The 19,717-nt window shown below is 41.1% G+C and overlaps 2 protein-coding genes across 3 annotated transcripts; one reads left to right on the top strand and one right to left on the bottom strand.

Moving 5' to 3' along the window:
- Positions 1 to 42: 42 nt before the first annotated feature.
- On the top strand, positions 43 to 8,517 carry entpd5b (ectonucleoside triphosphate diphosphohydrolase 5b). 2 transcript variants are annotated; one of them, XM_018696213.2, is made up of 14 exons: positions 43 to 158; positions 2,176 to 2,408; positions 2,832 to 2,911; positions 3,195 to 3,338; positions 3,869 to 3,944; positions 4,457 to 4,492; positions 4,824 to 4,912; positions 5,018 to 5,100; positions 5,447 to 5,508; positions 5,896 to 5,997; positions 6,331 to 6,474; positions 6,799 to 6,855; positions 7,049 to 7,164; positions 7,656 to 8,517. In XM_018696213.2, exons 2-14 carry the CDS (start codon positions 2,183 to 2,185, stop codon positions 7,737 to 7,739), a joined length of 1,299 nt encoding a protein of 432 aa, XP_018551729.1. In that variant the 5' UTR covers positions 43 to 158; positions 2,176 to 2,182; the 3' UTR covers positions 7,740 to 8,517. The 2 variants fall into 2 exon arrangements, with proteins under 2 accessions (XP_018551729.1, XP_050927923.1); XM_051071966.1 differs by lacking the exon at positions 4,457 to 4,492.
- Positions 7,580 to 19,264, bottom strand: znf410 (zinc finger protein 410). The gene is given in 13 exon segments (XM_018696210.2): positions 7,580 to 8,738; positions 10,071 to 10,190; positions 11,342 to 11,461; positions 11,623 to 11,712; positions 12,295 to 12,331; positions 12,333 to 12,477; positions 13,166 to 13,325; positions 15,611 to 15,832; positions 16,794 to 16,979; positions 18,303 to 18,435; positions 18,528 to 18,579; positions 18,674 to 18,750; positions 19,135 to 19,264. Coding segments are annotated over 11 exon segments (1,347 nt in total). The 5' UTR covers positions 18,561 to 18,579; positions 18,674 to 18,750; positions 19,135 to 19,264; the 3' UTR covers positions 7,580 to 8,637.
- Between the last annotated feature and the right edge of the window lie 453 nt (positions 19,265 to 19,717).

Here is a 19,717-nt window from a genome sequence, read left to right as displayed (position 1 = left end):
AGCTATGTATTGTTTTCTGTGGGCTGCTTCTCTGTAGTCAGCATCTTTCATTGTGACCTTCACTGATGAGCCCTGCACGAGACTGTAAACAACTTTCAGTGCTCCTGACGTCACGAGGAGTCAGCTGTGAGAGGAGTGTTTGCTAATCGGACATCATGGTGAGCCTCGGCTGTGTTTAGAGCTTAGAAAACGATTCATTAAGTTACCCACAGATTCTGTACTGTGTATTTTACTTTATTACTGTGTGGTTTTGACATTTTGTCTTCGAGTTCCTCGAGGAAGCCGCGCGGTAGCTAACGTTAGCTAACTAGCTTGCTGTCAAACTTCGCCGCTAAGTAACGTGCCTATCATGGTTGACTGAGAACTAAGGTTACCGAGAAGCTAAATGCCGGTTAATAAACTCACCAACATAGTATTTTCTGGGTCTTGGGATAGTGTTGTAAATGCTTTTAGCAAGGCAAGAAAACGGGTAGACAGTATTCACTGTCGAGAGGATACATAGGCTATCGTTACGTTCATTTAAAAAAAGTTAACGATAATGCTAGATATTCAAAACATAAACGGCTAACGAGCAGTTAATACTCTCGGCTGCTAAGCTATAAAAGGCTGGATAAACTAGATAAACTATTACCCTCTAGTACTCGTGTTTGTTTCCTAGAAATACTGTAGTGTTGTGTGTACCTAACCTGTGGATTGAAGTAAGGACAAACTACATGTCAGCCTCTTCATCTACATTCACATACAGCCAGAGGAAACTGGCTGATGAAATATACTGCTCCTGTTCACTGACAAAAGTTCAAATTCATCACACAGTGGATTATTAACTTTATGGACACTACAGCAGTAGAATTTTATGCTCACATTTTCTAGGTTGTTTCTGTTAATGCTTTATTAAAAGAGTGTTCATTTTAGTTCTAAAATTGCCATTATCTGGTAGTTTAAAATTCAGTATCATGAGGCAGTCCCTGGAAAGATCCCGCATAGAGGCATCCATCCCAAAGCACTAGTGTAACCTACATGATTTAAAAACATAACAAATGTAATTAACCTCCTAACAACAAACAATAACAACAAAGCCTCATGGCTTTCCTAGCAAACTTCCAGAGCTAATCCTCAAGAGCCACTAGATCCTTGAGTGAGTCTCAGCTGCATGTATCAGGTATCAGCCAACTTTAAAACCACAGATGATTATTGGCAAATTTATATTGATAGCCAGAATATTCATGCAGAGGTATAATATCAAAAGACAAGCTCATGATTAAACCAAGTATCCCAGGACATTTGGCAGTGTCTTACACACACAATAGGTTCTGTAAATGTATGCAGACTGGTGTATTTTGATGTTGAGCGTTCAGAAAGTAGCTCTGAATGAACAAACATCCAGCCTCATCTTAAAGACACAGAGGAGCATGCACTCTTTACAGTGCGCAAATAAAACCTTGAGGAGTTCATCTATAATAATAACTCTTCTTTATAGATACTACTTAGTTTCTAAAACCTTTCAGTGATAAATAAATAATAAAGGAATAAAGGGACCAAGCCAGGGGGCCTAGTTGTTAGACAGTCCTTTAACTATAAGGTCGTGTGTCTAGTTGTAGCAAGTTTGTATATTTTTTGGAACTTGCTCCAGATGAGTTAAATGCCTGAAAATTTAAACTGAAATTTAACTTCACAAGCAGTTGAAATTCTCAAGTAAAAATGTCTTTAGTCCTTTAATTCTCCATGTAACTAGGGTGACACTGCCTCAGCAGGGGTTTTCCTTAGAGCAGTGCTTTACTGAGGCTTATAAGACATCATAATTCTTCACTTTAGGTATCTCATTTTTGGAGAAAGATGTTGAGACATGCCTGGGTTGCCGTGTATTGATTGAACATCATAGATCAAAGGATTAAAGTCCACCAATTTAAGTCCAACATGGTGAAATCCTGATGTTTTCTAAACGGTCTACAGGACTCAGCAGGTAAAGAGGCAGATTTTTGGGATGTGTCCCTGTGGTTGGTTAGATAGTCTGATGAGGTGTGGCCAAATGCCCTGCTGTAAATAATGTGATTGCTTCTTACGCCTCTGCTTCTTTAACATCTCCCAGTGCTAGTCAGCAGCTGTTTGAGCTGCTGTATTAAGTAATATACTTGTATAATACTGTCACAGACCTCCTGTTTTTTGCTGATTCTCCAGAGTGAAGATGAAGCCCACCGTGCCACTTCTACTGCTGGTGCTGCTCGCCATCTCAGGGCTGAGCCGTGCCCAGATCAGGACCTCTCTTCTGGACTTGACCAACAACATTGGGAGCATCCTTCCCAGCCTCAGCCGCCCAGCAAACCACAGCCGCATCTTCTATGCAGTGATGTTTGATGCGGGGAGCACGGGCACACGCATCCATGTTTACACCTTCATCCAGGGTGACTCAGGTAATGCTGCTGTCTCGAGATTATCCTGACCTGCTTCCCCCTGCTCTTTAACTGATTTCATCATATCAGCATCCAGAGTGAAAATCTTCTTAAATCATAGATACATATACTGTAGCAAGGATGCCATATTCTATATGGCCAGTGAAACACTGAACTCATGGTAACAAGCTGTTTTGCCATTCCTCAGCTTTCCCTCTATCCTCTTAGTTCTGTAAACCTGTAAATTTGTACTTCAGGGGACATAGGTTATACTTGACTTCATTTACTTTTTTAGTTATAATCCTATTTTGTCAGATTCAAGTCAACATGCGTCATCTTGAATAAGGGGATATATTCTGCATATGTATGCTAAGCAGATTTAGACCTCTTAATGCTTTTAATAGCTGCTGCATATTTGATGTGGGTGGATCTTGTATCTTTTAGAGGAGCTGCCTGTTTTGGACAATGAGATGTTCCATTCCATAAAGCCTGGTTTGTCAGCATATGCTGACTCCCCTGAAATGGTGAGTTCATTGTCAAATCTAATCAATTATATTGAGCCCAAGACAAAAGGTCCTCTGGCTCTACATTGTATTTGCCAATAACTGCCAATAGCCTCCCTCTGCAGGGAATCACACTGGTAATGAAAGTAGTAGGAAGTGAGAAACGCAAAATGACAAAAGATTCAAGCAAGTGTTTTCTCAGCTCTAAGCAGTCATGCTGTTGTTAAGACAGTTCTGCGCTGTACTGTTTTGTAACAAGCATTGTTTGTGTGTGTGTGTGTGTGTGTGTGGTTTTTTTTGAAAGGCGGGACACACAGTGAGGATGCTGTTGAAGGTGGCCAAGAAGACTGTGCCCCGCCTGGAGTGGAAGAGGACCCCAGTGGTCCTCAGAGCCACCGCTGGGCTCCGGCTGCTGGCTGCAGAGAAAGCTCAGGCTCTCCTGGACCAGGTAAAAGAGTGCACTGATGCTAAGACGTGAGATTAGATCGAGATCTTGAGAGTACTGTTTACACAGTAGTGAGATCCTGTAAAGTAGCATACAGTTCCTTATCGTACAGGAGTTGTTAGGCGCTACATTGTCTGACACTTTCAAGGGAAAGTGCAACCTCTTATCCAGTGAAGGAGCAGGCGGAAAAGGAAAGAACATTCTCAGTGCTGTGGCAGGTGGTGCAGAGACAAGAGGAAAAGTATTGTTATCAGAGTGCTGTGAGCTTAGTGTGGATGGCTCTTGCGGAGGGGATAAGATAGTAATGGATGGCCCCGGGGCACCTTGGAAGATAAATGATACTTTATTAATCCCCCTGAGGGAATTAATTAATCCCTTCAAGCGGAGGGCACCTCTGGATGAGCTACCATTACAGTAGATAACATTAAGGCCATTTCTCTGCTGCTTTGCTTGGCTCTCTCATGCTCTCATTCTCCCTTTCCTTCCACCCTGTTCTGTCTTCTCTTTCCTCTCTTCTTTTTCTTCCTCCTCAGGTTCAACATGTGTTTGATGAATCTCCTTTTTTGGTCCCAGACAACAGCGTCACCATAATGAATGGCACAAATGAAGGTAACGTCCCCCCCCCCCCTTTGCCCTGACAAGCAACACATTCGTCATTTATCACAGCCACTCAGGTTCTTTCTGCAGCACTTTGTAGGTGGCAGGTCCTTCTGCCCTACTTTTAGTGTGCTGTGCCATTTCTATAAGGAATCTATGTTTACTGAAGACATTTAGCTAAATTGCTGTAGATTATTACTGTCTTTTTTTTGATGACAGTTAAGAAAATGAAATTGCTTTCCACCACAAAGTTGTTGTGTCCCTAAAAGGCTGTAATTACAGTATGTTATGAAAAATGTTACTGTCTGTTGTGCCACAGTGTAATTGATTTGTCAGCATTTCAACCTTGCTCTTAGAATTACAGTTCTTACTCACGTACATGCACATGCACTTGTGTATGCTGTAAGCATTGTAATTGCTGTGAAAATTTGTCATCAGCTTTTCTAAAATGAACTTGTGCGTTCCACCTAAAATTACTGTTTTCTGTTTCTTGGTTTGCTTGTTTGATAATTTTGTAACCGTAGGAATCCTGGCTTGGATATCTCTAAACTTTCTGACAGGTAAGTGCTGTCTGCAACATAACACTGAATATTGTTCCTGATTGTATTGTTTTTTTGAGCTCAGCTACTGTATATCCAAATTCAACCCAGTGTTTGAAATTTTCATAGTGTCTTATTATAGATCCTTGTTCAAATACGGGATGAATGTACACAGGTACAGTTTCTTTGCCTGAAGCAGATTGCTCTGATCCTTATCAGGCTCAGTGTTGGGATTTTATACTTTTGGGTTGCACATGTGTGCCAGATAGGCGTTTTGAAGATATCATCTAAGGTACAGCTGATTAGTGCTTCTCTGTTATGGCTGCTGGATTAAACTAGGAAATGTTTTCAGGTCACTTAAACGCACACACCAAGAAGACTGTGGGAATATTGGATTTGGGAGGAGGATCTACGCAGATCACTTTCCTGCCAAAACTGCAGGTCTGTTGTTTATTTGCATGTTCAGATAGTTTTCTTTGAAATATTAAATCTTAAATTTAACACTGTTGATTAGTAACCTGCAATGTCCTTCTTATTCCACTGTAGAAAACCATTGAAACTGTTCCTGTTACTGATTACGTCGCCAGATTTGACATCTTCAACTCAACATATGAACTTTACACTTACAGGTAACAGATAATAATGCATGCTTTATAAAACATAGCAAGTCTACCATTTGATACATCTGATACAATCTTTTTTAAAGGTCATCTTCATATATTTGACCATTTTTAAAGTGAAAGTGGCTTCCAGTATTGACTAATTCTGTTTGAAATGCCACCGACTTTGCTGTTGTAACTTCACTTGGATCTGTTTTTAATTAGTAAAACTCCCATTCTCTGTTTAGTCATTAGGATGTGAATAATAGTCAGGCACCATTTGTTTGGCCTATTTTCAGAATGACTTGTTTGTTATATACACAGTCTGTTCCTGGTTGGTTTTGTAACTGCATAACAATCTTTCGACTTCATCCAGTTACCTGGGAAATGGACTGATGGCAGCGCGACTGGCCACGCTGGGCGCTCTGGGTGCAGAAGGTACTGTGCTCTTACATGAAGAAAAGATGCTCTGATACCATTAGCTGTGGGTCAGTGTTCATTTTGAGTGTGTCTCTGAAGGATACTGAGACACAACAGTGAGTCAGTCCTGCAAGTGCTCTCTCTGGTGTTTTTTTGTCCCTTCCTGCCTATTTCTCCAAATTCTGAGAGGAGGATATAACAAGACATGTTTTTGTGGGATGTGCATCAAGTCCTCTGTTCTGATAAATAATTTGAGTGGGGCCCTGAGATGAATCACCGAAGGGCTTCAGAGACAGTTGTTAGTGAAGATCTGAGTTCTTGAGTCAGTCTTAGACCATGGTGACCAGGTTTGAGGCTGTTTAGCCTGTTAGGAGATTAAAATAAGTCATGTCTGTGCTCTCACAGGGTTGGAGTGGAGGGTTTTTAAAAGTTCCTGCCTGCCAAAGAAGTTCAGGGATGAGTGGAGTTTTGGAGGGCTAACATATCATGTGAGCGGGGACCCAGAGGGTAAGATCCTGTTTAAGTATAATCAGCCATCACAAGAATAAATCCTAAGCCACTGTTTATGGGAATAACATTTTGAAACATCCCTCAGATTTATCCTTTCACTTGGGTCAAACAAAAGATTTTATCAGATGTCGGACGTAAATGAGTTCATATGAGTTCATATGATAGATTTGAGCAACATAGATGCCAGAGAATTTTGTGGCAGCAGCCACACATTAGCAGTAATGTTAGCAAAGCCCATTAAAATGGACTCAGTTGAATTACGCATCATTTCATAATGTTGTTCCAACATAAGATGCATAATTTACGCCACTTTCTCTGTTTCTCCTCCAGGTTATGCAGGATTCAAGCTCTGTTATCAGGAAGTACTTAAGGTGGTGAAGGACATTATTCATCAGCCATATGAGCTCGAAGACAGCAATGTTTTCTATGCATTCTCCTATTACTATGACAGAGCTGTGGATGCAGGCCTTATCGGTTAGTACGCGCACATGCACGCATACACCCTTTGTACACACCTTACATAATTATACAGAGCCAGCAGGGATGTTATTACCCATTTCAATACTAGACAGAGGCGGGGAAATGTGAGTCATCTGCACCTGTCTCAGTGGATTTGACAAGCTATAGGTGTGTAGTTATTAGAGAAATTGCTCTCCTCTGCCAGTCTATGCTGAAAGGCCACAAGCTCTATTATCAGTATTATGGAAATGTGCATGTAAATCTGCTCTTGAATGATGCTAATGAATGATATAGCATTTTAAATGTGAGTAAGATGACCCCAATCACCCCCTGTTGCAGATGGTGTCCAAGGAGGGATGCTGGAGGTCAGAGACTTCAAGAAGAGAGCTAAGGAGGGTGAGATGGGCAAAGCAGTGCACCGTCACTATGACAGATGTGCAGCTCCCTGTTCTTGAGACACAGCATGCATCTCAATAGTCTGGACTTATATCTTCACTGCTATCTGAAATCCTGCCCTCACCCTCTCAGCAGAATACAGATGGCTGATTATCCAACCTAACAGGTATGATTTCCCCTTTTCTCTGCTCAGTGTGCAATAAGATGACCAAGTACCCTCCCATCAGCCCTTTCCTGTGTATGGACCTGACCTACATCACTTGTCTGCTCAAGGATGGCTTTGGCTTCAAGGAGAGCACTGTGCTGCAGGTGAGGAAGTATTATACAGCAGGGTTTGAGGGCTTGCTTAGAAGGACGCCTCAGAGGAAACAGACAGGAGGCAATATTTTTCAAAAGGTCGTGAGACATTATAAAATCAAATGTTTAAAGTTGTGCAGCTCAGATTTAGTTGTATGAATCATAATCTATTAACTCACAATAAAAGACACAAGCGTGGTTGAGTTTAAAATAGCTTCCACTTAGCGTTTGTTATTGCCATTTTAATTGACCCCTGGACAAGGAGGCAATGACAAATCCAGTAATTGCTAAGGTATGTTTGACTCCTCTCTGTCACACCTGACATCACAAAAAGAGGAATGCGCCAGACCTCATAATAAAAAGCACAGCTCCTGTCCTCTGACATTAAAAGTGAATGGGAAAAAAAAAATGAAAATCTACACAAAAATTCTGTTACTTTTTTTATTTCAATAAATACAAAAGGCATTTGAGTGATTTGGTGTTGGATTTTTGTCTCTTTCTAGTTGACCAAGAAAGTGAACAATGTAGAGGCAAGCTGGGCTCTGGGCGCCACACTGGACCACTTCCACAACCTGAAGATCCACTGAGGAATAAACACTGCTGATTTCGGTGGCGCTCAATAACAAACACAACAAGTAATGGGCACTACCTTATCTAACAGCCCCAGACATCTGCAGTTTGTTTCATAAGGGCAGAACTAACCTCAAGAGTAATTCTTAATTTCTTTTTAAAAGCTATTATTCTCAAGTGTTAATATATTGAGCTGTAAATGAGCAATGTTTTGCCTTACTCAGAAAACAAGTGAAGCACTGGAGGTTGATATTTTGAGAGAAAGATGTTACCAATAACACACACAGTTAATGCAGCTCTGAACATTACTGGAGACACAATTTGTTTTAGATAAATGTTTCTGTGTTTTACTCAGGGTGATAAACATGGTGGCCTGGCTTGTTAGGCTGGTTGTGCTGTGCAAGACCAGTGTTTACATGCAGCAATATGATACATTGTGCTTTAGCAGTTTTTAATGGCAAGTGTTTTGTTATTTCTAATAGGAATAATGGGGTATTCATGTGTCTGGCACATTTAAATTTGACAGTCAATGATGCTAGCCATTGAAGTTTTGGGTAAAAATAAGTAGCACTCACTGTTCATTTGAGACCATAACACAGACCTCAGACTTCTGTTTACAATGATAACGCACAGAACAATGCATGGTCATTATATTATCATAAACTTCTAAAACCCGTCTCAGCATTTCTTTGGGACTAGTTGTTTTCAAAAACTTGAGGAAAAAGGTTGTTTGTACAAACTCTGCCCTTTCACACTTGTCAAAATAAAACCATCATTGGTTGCTAATTACAAATATCTACAGGGGTTAAAGTCACTAATTAATCTATTTACAGATAGATGTCTATGTTTAGTCCACTGTTGACTGTGAGTCTAGTGCTGCTGAAATAGGCAGTGTGTGACGTTTGTCGCGGCAGACTACAGCAGCGCCACCACATCTTCTCCATATGCATGGCCCTCGGTCGTCATGGTCACCAGCTCATGTGGCTGAGAGAGGACTACCACTGAGTCTGCAGAGCCTGGAGGGAGGCACACCAACACAAAGGCAAGTTCAAAGAGGAGAAACCACCAATATGAATATTGCTGATAGTTAAGATGTCAGCCAGCCTGTATGGATCTACATTAAGGTCTAGCTCACATACACTATGAGATGAAACACCTCTTTCGCGCCAAAACCTGTTCACTGGAACATTTGTCCTTGAGTTTCTGCAAACTTTCACATGGTTATGCCCTTTGGTTTGGTTTTAATGAAGAGGGCTGACAGGGCAATTCAGGAAAACTGAAGAACACACAAGAAACCCCTGTGATACCAAGCCCATAAGAAACATTCAAAGTCTAATAGGATTCAGATAACTAGTAATATTTAATGCACATAATACACTAGTACTGAAATGGCTCGCTAAGGAACTGAATTATTTTTTCTTGCACACGGCTGATGATAATCTGAACGTGGTGTAGGCATGTACTTGGACAGTATGACCTTGTGGTAACACCTTATATTGCAGTAGGCTGGCAGTAAATACCGATTAAGTAAAGCTGTTTGTTATTTGGTTGAGGCTGTCAGAGGTGTACATTGAACACTGGTCACTTTTTCTTGATTTATTCTCCAACATGGTCCCAAGATATTAAAAGTAAAATTTTAGTAATGCCCTGTCAAATAACATACATGTATACATATGATGCAGCTTCTGTTGTTCTACCCTGAGCTGTACAGATTCACCCTCCTGAATTCACCTCATCAACCTGCCTCAAAGAGGAGAGGAACGTTATAATTAAATGCCTGCAAATTCTTCCTAGATTTAACTGTCAAACCACTACACCCAGCAGAATGGGCCTAATCAAGGATGACACAAGAAATGAATTTCAGTGTGTAGTAGTAACGGTCTACTAGTGACCACTGTTCTGAAAGAAGTCTCCTGTGTTTAGCAAGATTTTTGTGACCTTTTCTTCTTGCCACATTACATAATATTGCAGTGTTTTCCACTGATGCGCCACAAATAAAGGCAGCAACTATTCTACATCATGACTATGAAGGCAGTGTAAGTCACATGTCACTTGAGGCACATTGTTAGTTCACTGTTCTCAAGTCCAAAAGAAAAAGTCAAAGTCAAGGCAACCAATGCTAAACACAGGAAAACTGCACTGAGTCTCACAAACAGTGATTGGGAAAAAAAACTTAACAGGACATTAGCAACACCACAAGTTGACTCAGCACCTCTGACATTAACAGAATATTATGAGCTTTGATAAACGAGTGTTTACTGCAGGGCTGTCGTGTTGTGAGATGTTTTGTTATTTTGTCCACTTTGCATGTATTATCATTTCTCTGTCATACATGTGCAAACGCCTACCTGGTGATCTCAGCATAGCATGATGAAGATTCATGGGTTCCACAGTTGTTGTCATGGAGACCATACTATCTCCATTCTCACCATCTGCCTCCAGCAGGCTACTTTGTGTCAGAGCCTCTCCTGTTAGGTGGAAAACAAACAATAAACTTGTGCTTTTCCCACATCTCAACACAAAAGTAGTACAAATGACAGTATGACACACAACATACTTATTCCACCACCTTTATTGGTACCAACAACTTAGAGCCAACATTGATGTCCAATGTTAGCTCTAAGTCTGAGAAATTAATATTCAAACCTAAAATCTGCTCATTATTACTAACTTTTCTAAGTTACCTTTTGACCCTTGAGTGAATTCTTTTAAGGGATGTAGTTATTCCAGCACAGTCCATTTAATAATTCAAACAGTAACTCTGTTATGTATAAATAACACAGAAACTACCTCTGTTGTGAAGCTGCATCTTCCTTTGCTTTGCTTTTACAAAAGACCAGCCTCTTCTGGGAGACTGACCCGAATAAATCTGCTGTTTATAATTAGAGCTTTGGCAGCATTTCCTCTGTGGTGATTCAGCTGCGGTGCTTCCCCACTGCTACAGAAATGTGACAAGGAGGCAAATGCGCTGTCTACTCTCATTGTTTCACGCTATAAAACTAATTTAAGCTGATTTTGTACAATTAGAACATATGTTGGAACGTAAAGAGCTCATTGAAAGACGTTCTTAATCTGAAGAGGTACTGAAACTGATACTAAGAATAGAGATGGGGTGAACTCGGGTAAATTTCCCACAGCTGCAGTGGAAGATTTACTCAAGTATCCACCCATTTATCTGAGTAATTTGTAAGGTGAAGGCATAAAGACATTTAAATAAGGCAAGAGAAGCTTGGAGACATGAATACTGTGCCATTTTCACTTGGAAATTACATACTTTTTCAGACCAATTTGACCCCATCAAAAGAAGCCTAACAGGATAAATGTTTCTGTGGTAGAGTTGTGCTGTCTCTGCTTTTTCAAAGATAAGAGCAGTCTACAACAATTCAGCTACTGGCCCTGAAAATTAAAAATTTGAATGATAAATTTTTAAGTGCTATAAGTCATTAATAATTTAAGAAATGTTCCTAAATGTAATTTAGACCACACCATCTCTATGCACATTTTAAAATGTATGGGTTGCTTGAAGCTACATAATCCAAGGATTAGCATATCCACCTACCACACTGGGTGTGTGTGTGTGAGAAAAAGATAGTAATGTGCGTGAGAGGGAGAAAGAGACCTGTTTCTCTGCTTTCGCTGTTGAGCCCCTCCTCTCCGTGTCTCTTCCTCATGTGGACGTTTCTGCTGCCGGACTGAGAGAAAGTCTTCCCACAGATCCCGCAGTGATGAGGCTTCTCACCTAGGAAACACACACACAAACACAAGGAAATGTACTATAATGTGATCTCTTCTGAAATGACAGAGAACGCATCTCTTCAAGGTGTACGCTGATAATACTATATCTGTAGCACACTAATTACAAAAGTGCTCATCTGTGCAGCTGTACACTGTCCCACTCACCAGAATGTACGAGCATGTGTTTTCGTAGACTGGAATACTCTGCAAAGGATCGCCCACAACCATCTGCTTCGCACAGAAAAGGCTTCTCTCCTGGAAACAGCCAGCCACCCACCCCACACGCGCATGCACACACACACATACACATTGTTTAACTTCATAATATAAAGACCAAATGTAGTAAACTTATTACGGCAGAATTGGACTGAAGTATCAGATGTGAATGTGCTGAAAGTGATTTCAAAGGCCCAAATTTTTTTTTGTTTATAGAACTTGTGGTGACAGCTGACCTATTCTAAAGCACAAGAATGTAAAAAAATGTAATATAATTTCATCAAAATAAGTGGCCATTACAGCTCATAAAAAGCTGTTCTTCCAGATATATAGGCAAAATATAAACACTGTACTGTGTAGCTGGTCTGCTAACTGGTCCCTAGACAGACAGAGACTGTGGAACGGGCCATCAAAAGTCTTAATGTCACCCTAAATAAAATATGACAGAGTACTGTTACTTATTGCAGTAGTGTAATGGAGGCGCCAGTGCTGCTGACTCTTCAATCTCCAGGCATGACTGCACCATGGATGCATTAAATGAGCAGAGTCAAATGGCCTGAGTCAGTTATTGCTTCCAGCGTGTTTGGGCCTTTATACACAGGTATCTTCCTGATTCCCCACCTGTGTGTATGCGTCTGTGGTTCTTTAAGTTTCCAGCCTGTGGTGAACTTCTTGCCACAGTTCTTCTCCTTGCAGATGAAAGGCTTCTCGCCGTTGTGAGTCCTCATGTGAACCTGCAGCCTCTGCAGCACGTAGAAACTCTTCCCGCAGCCCTCTGCGCCGCACCTGAACATTCGGTCGTTCCTGGGAGCCAAGATAACCAAACAAACAAGCCTCTGTGCCTCCTGTGCACATGTTTCATTCGCAACAGCCCACCACAAGGTCAGACGGGGCGACTGCAAATAGATTTCCTACACTGACGTTAACAGAACTCCTGCAGTAGAAGTGCACTTTTCTATCCAAGTCTCAGCTGCTTCTCCTGTTTGACTGCCTCCACCACAAATAACCAGTGGGAATCACTACCTGAGCTGTGATCACTCCATTAAGTTAATTCATGTTTAACCTAGCTTGGTCTAAAAAGCCTGGAAAAGAAGGCGTGATTAACACTTTAATTGGTATTTAGTCTATCTACCTGCATTATACAATAAAAGTCTGTGATATGAAATTTGAAGACGACAAAGGTCAGAATCTGACTGGTTTAACTACTCACTCAGTCTGGCTTATATAAATTTGTGGTGTCTTGTAAAGGCATGTGGGCTGGGTATAGTTGTTGGATGAAATGGCAGCAGTCAGCAGCTGACATTAAATTGCACATACAGTAGCTGCAGTGTGTAATGGTTTGTATCAAGTTATTGTTTTTTCAATTTAGAAAATGTATCAACACATTCCAGGATTTGCACAGGGTTGAATATTGGTGCTTTGGCGACAGCATCTTGTTGGGACCACTGCCTAATTCCATTACCTTCCACTGATGTGTGTGTAAATGTGTTACCTGTGTGTTTTGAGGTGATATTTGAGATGAGCCGGCCAGGTGAACGTCCTGCAGCAACCTTCAAATGAGCAGCGGAGGATCTGCTTGGAGAGGGGGCGGCTGGTCCGAGACGGCAGTTCTCGCTTATCCCCATCTGCTGTCAAACCGTGTGTGTGGTCACCTAGGCAACCGGAGGAGAGTGAGTGGGGTTGTGCAGAAAAACAATCCAGGAGTGCCAGGTGGCCGGCCTCTGGAGCCCGGCTGTATAAAAGCTAATCATCGGGTACTGACTGAGACCTGCCGAACAACCGCAGCCAAAAGAAAACAACCCGAAGCTGAATGCAATCACTCCCTTTTAACCTGCTTGGACTCCCCACTTTGAATGCCTTTAACAGGTCCAATTGTGCTTGCAGCATGCCAGCATTAATGCACCTATAATAGATCCCCCACTGCTGAAGGAAAAATTGCGATATTACAGTGGCACACATAGAAGAGTTTCAGTCTCACACTGAAACCAATTTCATTTTGCTGCAGACATTTTATTTAACAATGTACAAAGTATTTTAAGCCCTCTCTTAACTGGTCCACTAGCTCAGATTAAGAGAGATCATGTCACAGACATCTGGGGCTGGAGCCACAAGGTCTAAAAATGTGTCCTTTTATAGTGCAGCAGAACTTAACTTGGCTACATGATGACACCATTTGTCAAAATGTATATATATATATATGCCAATTTCAAGTCATGGATAGTCTTGAGATGAGACTAGCACGTACAATAAGGAGGCATTTAAGTAGATGATCTGCTGGAAAATAGAACCAGTTGGGGATGAGAGGAAATAAACTAGGACCAAATAACATGGAAAGAAAACTTCACTAACATCACTTTTTTAACCGGGACCTCCAGCTGCAATTCGACTCAGAGGGGGTTCAAAGATCAGAAATGTAGCTAGGAGTCATAGTGCTCTGAATGTCATGGCTAAATTCTTTATCTATCAGGCTGCCTGTGGAGGGAAGTTAAAATGGGTTGTGATGTAGTCCTGACTCCTGCTGTGGGTCAACAGCTTGCTATGGAACTGTGTGCTGCAGCAAAGACATCTCTGCCTCAGATCAGAGCAGAGGCCTCAGTGAGATAAGGTGAAGGTGAGGGTAGCCATCACTAGTAAGCAACAGATAAAGACATCATTTTGGCAAGACAAGAAGAGGGCATGAAAAACCCTCAACAATCAAAGCAGAGATTGGAGGGAAACATCAACATAATGTTTGTTTAACAGCCTTTAAGGGGCAGCCTAAATTCCACAGCAGAAGCTCATTTATCATCTGCGTAACCAATGATGAAGAGTTCACCATTTTTAGTTGGTTAAATATAAGGCCTTAGCTAGAAACCAGTGCTACTATGACCCATCAGATTCTGTGCACAGGAATTTCAAACATTTTAACATACTTTTAAAAAAATGCTTTGATAGCTGTATTCAAACATGGTGTCATTATAGGGTTTAGACAGGGGTAGCTAGATTTTTTTTAAAGATACAAAATGTGTGAATTTGTGAGATTCAGAGGTGCTGTTTGGACAGAGCCAGGCTAGCTGTTTCCCCCTGTTTCTAGTCTTTGTGCTAAGCTAACTGGCTGCTGGCTGCAGCTTCATTTAGTGTACAGAAACAAGAGTGGTATCGATCTTCTCATCTAACTCTTAGCAAGAAAGCAAAAAGGAATTTTCCCAAAATGTCAAACTATTCAGGATCATCTGCCATCATATTATCCTTCATATTACATTTTCCCTGTTGCTCAATTACCAGACCATCTGTCTGTCTTCTTCCACATCCTGTCTTTGGCTACTGTTCTGCTGCTGCTCCTCTTTCCTCTCCTCTAACCTGAGTCCGTCTCTGCTGATAACTGCAGCCATATAGCCTTTCTCCCTCTCTCAGGTCTGCATTAGCCATATTACTTAATGCACATTAAATCATCACAGACACAGCACACCAATACGTACTGAAGCGTGATCAATGTTTCATGATAATGTGGCATTTACAACTCCACTGGATATTTGCAACCAGACTTGTAAATCTATATAGACGAAACTACAAATTCATTTTGATTTAGGGACTTATGATGAGAAGTGTTTCAGTCAGTGCTGATTACACTACATTTTCATCTCATCCCTGACCTAATTTCTCTTCTTTCAGTCTTTGAAGCCTGCCATAAGTAGATCTACCAACAAAAATGCACTGGTTCCCATACTCAGGCTTCATTTCTTGATATTTTCATTGTTTTTTCCTTATTTTTGTCGTGAAAACGTGAAATTACATCACAGATAGCTGTATCTATCACACCTGGCACTGCACACATCCACAAATGGTAACATAACATAGTATGACATTATCTTAGGAAGAAGCTGTTTGCCTTTACTTTCCAGTTTGAAACACTTCTATTATCATGTCTGCCTGTGCTGATGAGACAGAGTGACTTTACCATTACTGACACTTGCAGCTCTGGCGTCCTGGCTGGCCTTGGCATCTCTCGCAAGCTGTGCCCGCGTGGCGGCAATCAGGCTGTCATGTGCAAGCTCCTGTACCCGCAGATACCAGGGAGCACTGCCATCTATCCCATAGTCCCCTGATGAGACCCCCTCATCGTCATCCTCCCCGGCGCCATCTGCGGCGAAGATCAGGGACTCTGAGGAGGCTGTGATGCCTTGGAGGGAAGAGAAGGCAGAGAGAGAATCACCATGAAACAAGACGTTCAAGGCCAAAGCAATATTCTGCAAGATCATCAATGGCGGGAGCCCCTGAAGGTCACATTCCTGAGTTCATTATTGTCCTCCCATAATGCTCAGCAATTTTGGATTCAATGTTATGGCTTTATTCTGAAAGGCTGAGAGAATGGTGGCCAACAGACAGACAAATATTAATAAAAAAAACATCTCTTTATTCAGGATCTGAATTTAATGTAACAATGGACAGAAAATAATTCTGTCTGCTGAAAAGTCTTTTCTATCCTTCACATCTCTCTCAGAGTCACAGACAGAACACTGCACAAAAGGTGTATGTCAGGAGACCAAAATTATTTTTTTGACTCTCCTGCCAAGGGCTGATACAGCAAGAGAAAGTGCTTGCCAAGGATCATTTCCTCCAGCCAAAATAATTCACACTTTTTTCCCATGAAAATGTGTCACCCTATTTCTTTTTAGTGCTGTGTGTAGAATCAAGAGCTGACCAAGACACAAAGTATGAACACAAGATCAGATTTTAATGTAAAACGTTGTCACTCTTACTTTTGTTTTATTACAATATATCAGGAAGTGACTCATCACATTGGAATAATGTCAGGTTTCTACTAGGGCTACATCTAATTATTTCCATTATCAATTTGATTTTTTTTTTTTTTTCCCAGTTGATCTGACTTTGACCTAAAAAAAGGAACACAAGGAAAACTGCCTGTTATCTTGCTTCTACTATAATTAGGCTAGATAACTATGTAACAAGAGGAAAGTTTTTTCTTTTTTTCTTAATACAGATGCTACAGCTTTGTTTCATACCAGAATGCAAATGTAAGCACTCAAATGTTATCATGATTATTCACTAAATATTGCAGTTTGGTAATTGTCGGGCGCTGGCTGGCGCTGGTATATGTTGGCAGATTGGTGTTTCTTTACCTTTTGCAAGGTTCAGCAGGACGTACGACGTGCTGTCTGACTGTTGTAAGTCATGGAGGATGGGTGGAGGGCTGGGTGAGGCCCGTGGGTGAGAGTGTGCCTGGACCACTAAAGGGCTCCGCTCTGACACACCTCCAAACTCGGACAGTGAGGGAGAACTCTGAGGCTCATGGCTCAGGGCTCCATCTGAGGAGGAAATCAGTGTTTGTTAGATTTTGACCAAAGCAATCCACATTTGCAAACAATTCCCCAAGTGATGGGGGTGCCCTGTGGGAAATTCTGACCATTAATAATTCTAAGGAGCCACATTTATGAGCTGGTTCATGTTTTGTTTATATCTTTTGTTCTGCCACACTTATTAGGATGCACAAACAGATGACATGATTCACATTCCTGCAAAAATCTGTAAATATAGATATACCGTAAACAATGCAGATTCCAAAATATTTGCTAAATGGCTTTTGAAAATGTAATGAGAGCAAAAATGCCTTTACAATTTAGTTAGGCCTCATAGATACACAAAATGCATTTTGCAAGTATAAATGTCTGTGTTTGCTTTAAGAAAAATCCTCAGGGCACCTTTAATATAAAATAGTACATCTAATAAACACAATATTGATTTTTGAGACCCATTAAAACAGGAAATCACACACACAAACAAATCATACCACATTTATCATAAGAGGAATCAATCAGTCCACAGGATCACTTGGAAAACCTGAAGCCATCTTAAGCAGGCCAGTGTGAGATGAAGCTGATCAGAGTTTACTTTAATAATACAGGATTGAAAGCAATGCAGCACTGATCCAAACCACAAGGGAATGGAGATCTTGTTGAAAGAGGAAGAGTCACAGAGCTGTTATACAGTGGCAAACTGTATACATTAAGGAGCAGGTGCAGGCTCTCAGATCCAGGGTTTTACTTACTTGAAATGTATCAACAGTACATATATTAAAATGCTGTCTTTTGCTTTGTGTATTGTGAAGCAGATTTAGATCCAGATGATGATTTAAAAATTCTGGAATGTGGATTTCCTATACAAACTTTTTTTTTTAAGTAATTGTATTTATTTACTTTATTTTCTTACAATTCTGCTCCACTATTTAGAGTTTGAGAGGCCTGAGTAACTACATGACCAACACATAGCCTTCCCTCACTATAGACATTTGAATTGTGTTCTGCTGTCTGACTGAACAACCTTTTGCTAGTTTTAAGTTTTTTATTGAATATGTTATTGGTTTTTAAAGTAAGTATATGCCATAGTTAGGGTCAAATTTTCCTCTTCAGTTAAACAGATAGAGATGAAGCAGAGATTACTGTATTTGCTTTTTTTATTTACAAATCCTAACCCTTGTTTATTAGGCTGTCTTGACAGTGAAGGCATCAAATGTTGACTAAGGTTCTACTACAGATATGTGACAGTGACACTGTGTGAATTAAAATAAGTAAGCTGGTATTTTCACATATACAGAGAATGACAGGAGCTTGTAACAGTGAGCAGGTGCTGACCTGTGAGCTCCAGTGGGCTGCACAGTGAGCTCTCAGCTGGAGCCAGTAGAGGCAGACAGGAGTGTTTGGACTCTGAGTCCTCCAAACCCTGCACCAACGGGATGGATGCGTTCTGTACAAACTGCACCAGCAGCTGAGAGGAGAAACATACAGGGAGACTGGTATCAGGAATTGAAGCCCTTGTCTTATTCAATGTTACCTTTAACAGCAGAATCTTCCAGTTACCTCTGGTTTGGAGTCAAGCTCATCAGAAAGCATGTGTCACCTTGTGTGGAACCTGTAACATAAAAGAATTTGTCCCTGATAAACCAAGCGCACCCAAATTTGCTTCGATTGAAGTCTGACAAAACTAAGACTTATCTCAATTGGACCTGCTAAGTGGAAGATTTTCTATCGGTCATACGCTCAGGCTGCAGGTCATCTTTGAGTCAAAACCATCACACAAGCCCTGCGGTCACACAACAGGACAAAACGTCAAATTATCAAGTAAACGTCTCAGCTTTGCTAGCTCACAGCTAGTCAATATAACCTAAATGCCAAAAACTAGCCGGTCAAACAGTGCAGCTAACTGTAGCTAAAGCTCGGAAGCCACGCGTAAGTCTGAACTATACAGGGTAAAACCACAGTCTTATATATAGTCTGTGGGTACAACAGACAAATGACAGCTTGCCTTCTTAACTTAGCTAGCAGGGTTAGCAGTTACCAAAACTAGCTACCGGGGCTACCAAAGACAGATGTTCGCTGGCCGGCGTCAAAGCATGACCACTGACGATGTATTATTAATGAATTTAACCCTATGACATCTCATGAAACGTGAAATTAATTCGTTTACCTTGTAAGAGTAGCGTAACAACAGTGTGAGGATAGCTAGCTTGAAAATTGTCTCACAACAGAGTAGCAGGTTTCTTCTACGGAAACTCCGTTGGAACAATTTAAGAACATTTCCGCGTTTTCCGCAAAAGTATCCTGTATCATCGACGCCATCCAGTGGTCAAAGCTGCAATCTACACTTCAAGGTAAAGATAAATTCACCCCAAGTCTGAAAGGTGTTGGCTAGTGTGTTGCACTTTGGTTAAATTATACACACATACCACAAATAAGTCAAGTTTAAAGAATAGACGTATACTGCGAGCATAGATGACTGAACGGGTTTACCAGGCACAGGCCCAGGAGCCCAAGGGGTCAGGAGGCCCCTGCATCAGAGCCTCTGATGGGGAGGGGGGTGACCACAAAGAATGCAAAATGTCTACAAAGAGATACAAAGTGATTACAAAAGGACATAAAATAACAATTACAGAGAAAGACAAAATGAGACACAAAACAGCCACAGACAGATGGAAAATGACCACACAAAATGACCACAAATTGCTGTGCTGTGTGTATGTGTGTGTGGGGGGGGTCTTGCTAAAGGTGGG

The sequence above is a fragment of the Lates calcarifer genome, linkage group LG7_1, assembly GCF_001640805.2.
Source record: "Lates calcarifer isolate ASB-BC8 linkage group LG7_1, TLL_Latcal_v3, whole genome shotgun sequence".
NCBI classification, from domain to species: Eukaryota; Metazoa; Chordata; class Actinopteri; family Centropomidae; genus Lates; species Lates calcarifer.
This window is presented reverse-complemented; position numbering and strand designations above follow the sequence as displayed.